The sequence below is a fragment of the Marmota flaviventris genome, chromosome 2, assembly GCF_047511675.1.
Source record: "Marmota flaviventris isolate mMarFla1 chromosome 2, mMarFla1.hap1, whole genome shotgun sequence".
NCBI classification, from domain to species: Eukaryota; Metazoa; Chordata; class Mammalia; order Rodentia; family Sciuridae; genus Marmota; species Marmota flaviventris.
In genome coordinates, this window is record NC_092499.1 from 200,075,666 (window position 1) to 200,082,622 (window position 6,957).

Here is a 6,957-nt window from a genome sequence, read left to right on the forward strand (position 1 = left end):
GTGAAGGTCCCGCTGTGAGGGAGTGGCTGAGCCCTGACCAGCATCTCTAAGCTCATTCTTCCCCAGGAGGTCAGCTGGAAGTTCAGGGGATGGCTGTCCACTCTACAGCCTGATTCGCCACCCAGTTCCAGGAGCCCCGGGGGTGCTTCAGTGTTCGGAACCCCACGAGCTCCACTCCTTTCAGAGGCACAGCTGTTGCATCAGGCAAGGTCACCTGCATTTATTTATTGAGCAGCAGTGCTGTGCTGGGCCAAGGGGACCGACCCTCTCCCTCCCCCTGTACCAGCTCCCCTGCCCTCTGGGAGGGCCCATGTCTGTAGAGCAGCACCTCAGAGGACGAAAGTGTTTGAGCCCAAGAGCTCACCTGACAAGGCCCGAGGACTGGGCTCATGCCCATTTCACCCAAAGCGTCTGTGAGGGCCCAGTGGAGGCTGGAATGGGGGCAAAGGTGTCACCTCTGAGCCCTTTGATGCTACAACTGCCTCCTATAGGGGGTGGTGGGTTAACGGGACCCTGGGTCCTCAGGCTGGGGGCCTCTCCCACCCACCTTTTCCTTATGCCCTCTCTAGGAGCAGGACCGCCCAGACCTTTGGGGAGGGAGGGTTTCTGGGGCCCCTGGGTTGGAGTGGGTCACATCGCATTGTGTTCATGACCATGTAGCTCATGTTAACATTAAAGTTTTTGGCTTTTCTAACCGGGCTTGTTCGTGGTTTGTGTTGAGATGGTTCCTTCTGGAGGGATAAAGGCTCTAAGGGTCTTAATGCTGTGGGATGCCAGGATGCCCCGCCAGGGTCTTTGTTAATCCCCTAATGGGGCCGAGACCTGTCTGGGAAAGCCCTGCTGGAGATGCACAGGAGGGAGCAGGGTTCTAAATGCACCCAGTTGTCTTACTGATGTGGAAACTGAGGCCCAAGGAAAGAATGAGGTTCCCAAAGTCACAATGCTGGTGATCGGCAGGACCCAAAATAAAGTTCATCCCACAGCACTGGGCTGCCTCCTGGGGGGGGGGGATCCTAGTGACATAGGGGCTGTCAGCAAGATCTCCTTCATCTGGGAGTAGGGCTGGCTAAGGACAAAGGATCAGCTTTATGCAGTGGGGGTGATCATTCAAACGTGGGTAATTCTGTACAGGCTGGGTGAACAGAAAGAAGTCATTTAAATGTGCAAAAAATGGCCGCTGGGGAGGTTTCCTTCCGTGCATCTGTTCTCCATGCTTCTAGCTTGAGCACCTGGCTTCCCCATAGGGTTCCAGTGCTGAAAGTTGTACATTTCCCTGCCGCACATGATCCACCTCTTCACAAAACACGTAGCCACAAGTCTCCCCTCTGAAGGGCCCTCAGGTAAGGTGGTCCAATGCAAGGGCTGTCCCAGGTGCTGATGTGGCCAGGCCTTCTTGCAGCAATGTGGACTAGGATTTGCACCTATGGAGTGACTACAGACTAGCTTGTGCTTGTGATGCAGCATAACGTATTTTTGAGGGGCTGGAAGAGATGAGCATCAGAAGGTAGTGAGGAGCCACTCCTTGCAGAAGACAACCTCAAGGCCTTGGCTCCTCTCCAAGCCCCGAGGTGGGTGCGCTGGGAGATGCTCCAGATGCTCCCAACCAGGTTTGACCCCGCCTGGCCAGGGCTGTCAGATGGACCGGGCCCGGGGCCTGTCTGCCCTGCTGCCGCACACGGCCACAGGGCTCGAGGGGGGCGAGAAGCCCAGATTGTCGCGGGCGCACCTCTCCAGCTGCCGGATGCGGCGGCAGGAGCTGCTGATGGAGCCCCCGGGGCCCGCGTCTCCGCGTGGCCGCGCGTGGCTCTCGGGCGCCGCCCGGTGAAGCGAGCCGGCCAGGCGGGCAGCGCGCTGGGGCCCCTCCGCGCTGGCGGCCAGGAAGCGCAGGACGACGAGGTTGAGAAAGGCGCCGATGACCGTGAGCCCCAGCAGGATGTAGAGGAAGCTGAAGGCCACGTAGGGCGGCTTCCTCTGCAGGGCCTCCTCGCTCTGCAGCGCCACGAAGTCCCCGAAGCCGATGGTGGTGAGGGTGATGAAGCTGTAGTAGTAGGCGTGGAAGAAGGACCAGCCCTCGAAGTGCGAGAAGGTGGCGGCCCCGAGCGCCAGGGTGGCGGCGCACGCCAGCAGCCCGGCCACCACCATGTTCTCGGTGGACACGTGGGGCCTCCGCAGGCCCAGGCAGCGCTTGGCCCCCAGCAGGAGGCACCGCACCAGCGCGTTCAGCCGCTCACCCAGGCTCTGGAAGGTGACCAGCGTCAGGGGGATGCCCAGGAGGGCGTAGAACATGCAGAACACCTTGCCCGAGTCCGTGCCTGGCGCCGTGTGGCCATACCCTGTGGCGGGAGAGTGGAGGGAGGGTGGTGAGAGCCCGGCTCTGTCTACCAACACCCTCAACACCCTTGGTGGCAGCCTGCCGCTGGGTGTCCCCCCATCCCAGAGCCTGCTGAGCATCGTCAAATGCCAGACCTAACCAGGCCATTCCCTGGCTTTAAGACCTTGAGAGGTTAGTCGTAATCTCCCCAGACTAAACAACCCGAATATCCCTCCATTAGGGAATGGATAACAACCTGTCGCACATCCCAGCAAGGGAGAGACCCACCTGACTTCGCCTGGTTTATGGAGTCTTGAAAACTATTGCGTCTCTATTGTGGCAGTGAAAGGAACAACCGACTGTTGCTTGCAGCCACAAAAGTTGGATCTCAAACCAAAAGGTAGAATGTGCCACATGTTCCATTGAAAGACATTCTAGGATTAGCACAGCTATGGGGACAGAGAACAGATCCGTGGTTGCCAGTTTCTGGGGTTGGAAGAGGGGTTAAGTACAGAACTTAATAGGAATTAAGTACAGAGCAGCCAGAGGCGGAGGGAATGGTTCACGCTCTGAGAATCGCTGTTTCACTATGTGTAAGCGTACCTCGGACACAAAACCAAACCAAGCCAGGCAAAGGCTTCTAGTGTCCACTGGTAAAGTCCCAGCCTCAAGAGGCATCCCAGCTCCTTCCTGATCGGGCGCCTCTCTCCAGCCGCACCCCTTCTCTGGCACCCCACTCTCTGGCTATGCCTTGTTTCCCCGCCAGCAGAACCCACCCCCACAGGCTGCTTCTCATGGCTTCTCCCTGCTGGATGGCCTTTTCTCCTCTCCCCCAGTCCACTCCTCCCTTTTCAAATCTCACCTCCACCTCTGCCATTGGCCAGCCCTCACTAAATGCCTCTTGATTCTGTTTGGATCTGGTGTAGGGATTTCTTCACTGCACCCCTCACTCTTATAGGGGATCAAGACATGAGAGGACTTCCTTGAATCTTGCATCAGGATGCCATTAATGCAGAATGGGGGGGGGTGTGCCTCTTTCTGGAGAGAGAAGCAATAGTTTTCAAGGGTCCATAAGCCAGGAGAAGTCAGGTGGGTCTCTCCAACAGAATATGCCTCTTCCAGCAGATCAGCGCCACTGGCCAGAATGTAAAATACACGAGCCTTCCGGTCTAGGTAGGTAGTTTCACAGTTAGGAAGTTAGCCCTCACATGTGAGCAAAATGACATATGCTCTGGGTAGTCACGGTAGCATTTTCAGTCCTAGCAAAAATTAGGAACAACCTAGGTGTCCATCAATAGGGGCTTGGCTACATACATCATGGTGCCATCCGAAAGATGGAGTACCACACAGTAGTGGTTCTCAGCCCAGAGTGCTTTTCCCCTGAAGGGACATTTGGTGATATCTAGAGACATTTTTGTCACAACTAGGGGGAAGGGGAGGGTGACTGTGTGGTTGGCTCTCCAGGATAGAGACCACAAATACTAATATCTTGCAATGCACAGGACACCTCCACAACAGAACCACCAGGCCAAGATGTCAGTAGATCAGAGATTGAGATGCCCTGCTAACTGCAATGAAAAGATGACCCAGCTCTTTAGGGACTGTTATTAAAACATCACCAAAATATATTAAGTGAAAAAAACGAGACAAAATCATGTGTATGATATAATGTCCCTATGAAGTGTGTTGTGGCAAAGGAATACATTGGCAGAGAATACAGACTGAAGGATACACAAGAAAGTGGCGACTCTATCTGATTGAGAGAGAGAGGAAGTGATGGGTTAAGAGACAGGGCAGCTGGAAGATTTCCTTTACATTTAACACCTTTTCACACCCTGTGAAGTGTGTGCTGTGGGCATGTGGACCATTCACACCATCAATGCAAAGAACTGTATAGCTAAAGAACTAAGGCTGCCTTCCACAGTGCTCCTGCCTGGCCCTGACAGTTTGCCTCTGTCCTTTTTTTTTTTTTGTAATATTTATTTTTCAGTTTTTGGCTGACACAACATCTTTGTTTATATGTGGTGCTGAGGATCGAACCCAGGCTGCACGCATGCCAGGCGAGTGCGCTACCACTTGAGCCACATCCCCAGCCCCTACGTCTGTCCTTTTAAAGGGGATTCTGTCCATCATCAGACTTAAGCTCCTTGAGGGCAGGAACCATGGCTGCTCCATAAAAGTTTATTGACTGAAATCAAGTTGAGGGGATGCTAGAGGGAGACAGAAGGGCCTCTTTAGGAATAAGAGTCCAGGAAATGCTGTTTCCCCTGCTCTAGGCTATGCCAGATTTGGGCAGATAACGAAACAAATAATGATAGTAACTCAACATACTAGTACTCTACATGCCCTCCGGGTGACCATATGAGATGACATTATTATCCCTATTTTAGAGATAAGGAAACCAGGCTCAGAGGAAGGAAGCTGCCTAAAGGTCCCAGGGCCTGAGTTGGTAGCCACTATCTCCAGGGCTTCTGAATGCTTTTCTTCTATCCAAACAGAGGTCAGGTTCCTGGGCCCTGGTGCAGGGCTGTCTGCAAGGCTGGTTTAAGCAGACCAGACCAGCGTGCAGGTGGTGGCGCCCCCAAGTGGTCAGCCAAGGCAAATTCATATTTCCACTCAGTTATTCTTTCCCAGGGCTCCACAGGCATGTCAGAGGGGTACAGGCAGGAGGGAAGCCAAACCCATCTGGACGGCCTCCAAAGAATGTAGGGAAGGGCAGAAAAGGTGGGTGGCGTGGCATCCACAGTGACACAGTGACAGGGAAGGACTCAGGCTGAACCCAGATAGAGAAGCAGTGGTGCCTACGTAGACAGGAGGGGGCAAAAGGGCTGAATGGGAGCTGGAGTCAGAGTTGACAGTAAGGAATTATTATTACTAATGAACAGTGCCTCCTTAGCCTCAGGCACCGGGCCTTGACCTCACCTAAACCTGACAACCACCCAGTGAGGCAGGAACAATTGCACTTTGCCTTTGATAAAACCAGGGCTCAGAGAGGTACAATCAATTGCCTGAGAGGGTAGGTGGCAGTGGAAAGGAACACAAAACTCCATGTAATTGTACAAGTTGTGCTTTGAACTCCCCCCCTAAGCCCACAGCTCCCATTCGCTTGCAAGAGCATTAAGGAGAAACTCTCTCCAGGGCTGGGGCTTCGAGACCACTGCTCCCAGCCCAAGGAGGTGCCTGCACATCCTGAGCTGAACCTGTGGGGTGGCTGCACCAAGCTTGGAGCCTTGCAGCGCATGCTTCTCTCCTTTGCGGTTTCCCCAGACTTAGACTCAGTAGGTACCAGTCAGACGGTAGTCATGGCAACAGCTGGTGGCCCAGATGCTGCAAAGAACTGCTCTGATCCCCGAGGGTGTGGTCCAAAGCTTGTGGTAATTAGTCATTCCATTAACAAATATTTATTGAGCATCTATTATGGGCTAGACACTGGGCCATACAGCAGTGACTAACACAGATGAGGTCTCTGTTCTCATGGAGTAATAATAATAATTATTATCATTATAACGCAAGAAACTTTTTTTTGGTAGTGCTTTCTGTGTCAGGCAGTGCGCTAAAACTTTTGCACCTATTATCTTCTTGATAATAATCTTCCCATAAAACCGGAACAGAGCTAATCGGTAAACACTGTAATTTCACAAGAGAAAAATGTGACTCTGAGAGCTTAAGCAACTCGTCTAAGGTCACACAGCTGGTGCGATGCAACGGGCAAGGAAGCAACTCTGGGCAATTGGTCCTGCAGCCCCACTTCGTCTGTCCCCCAGCCCCTGGGGCGTGTCCGAGCACTCCCGCGCCAGCCTCTCAACTAACACTGTCGCCTGCAGGTCCTGCCTCGGCTGACTGACAGCCCTACTCGGCAGGAGGCAAGGGAGGCTCGGACCCGTCCAAAGTCGCTTCGCTGCACGGAGGTGGCATGAAACCCGGAGGCGCCCGCGGCTGGGACCGAGCGGCGCGGAGGGGACGCGCCGGGCGGCTCACCGATGGTGGTGATGACGGTGATGGCGAAGTAGAAGGAGCCGGCGAACCTCCACTGGCGGCCGGCGCGGTGCGGCTCTGCCTGCCGCGCCAGGCGCTCCAGCTCGCGGTAGTCCTCGGCCGAGAAGCCTAACCTCCTCCGGAACTCGCCGCGCTTCTGGGCCAGCAGCCGCCGCCGGCCGCTCTCCGCCTCGGACTCGAGCGCGTCGAAGACGGCGGCGCCCGCCAGCAGGTAGCACAGGACGCAGAGCAGCAGCGCCGCGGTGCGCGCGCTCGCCCGCGCCGTCCACATGGCGCCCGGCCCGCGCCCCGACGGCGGACGCGCAGCGCCCAGCCGACAGCAGGGCGGGGCCTGCCCTCCCCCGCGCTCCGCCCCCTCAGACCCTGACGGCCCGGGTCTGCAGAAGTCCGTCTCCACCGCTAGTTCACGGTGCGATCGTGGGCCAGCCTTCCGCGCCCGCTTTCCTTCCGTCAGTCAATCATCCGGCAGGTGTCCACCCCGCACCTACTGATGCACACAGGATTCCTGGTGAAAAGAAAGCTGTAGCAGGGTTGGCTAACACACACACACACACACACAGGTCACTCCAGACCGTGGGAAAAGAGGAAAGCAGTGCCCCAGGAAGATGCTCCTGAGCAGCAGCTCAGGTGGTCGGGAAAGTCACCCAGGT

The 6,957-nt window shown here is 55.5% G+C and overlaps 1 protein-coding gene across 1 annotated transcript; it reads right to left on the reverse strand.

Annotated features, from left to right (window-relative positions):
• Positions 1-206: 206 nt before the first annotated feature.
• Positions 207-6,578, reverse strand: Kcnk15 (potassium two pore domain channel subfamily K member 15). Its single transcript, XM_027954174.3, has 2 exons — positions 6,290-6,578; positions 207-2,333 (listed from the first exon to the last, which is right to left on the reverse strand). Exons 1-2 carry the CDS (start codon positions 6,576-6,578, stop codon positions 1,633-1,635), a joined length of 990 nt encoding a protein of 329 aa, XP_027809975.2. The 3' UTR covers positions 207-1,632.
• Between the last annotated feature and the right edge of the window lie 379 nt (positions 6,579-6,957).

What these genes read in the sequence shown, in the direction of transcription:
- Kcnk15 (XM_027954174.3), bottom strand. Translation starts at nt 6,578, where the DNA reads ATGTGGACGGCGCGGGCGAGCGCGCGCACCGCGGCGCTGCTGCTCTGC. An exon ending in CACCGTCATCACCACCATCG is followed by an intron (nt 2,334 to 6,289) that starts GTGAGCCGCCCG and finishes CTCCCGCCACAG; the next exon opens with GGTATGGCCACACGGCGCCA.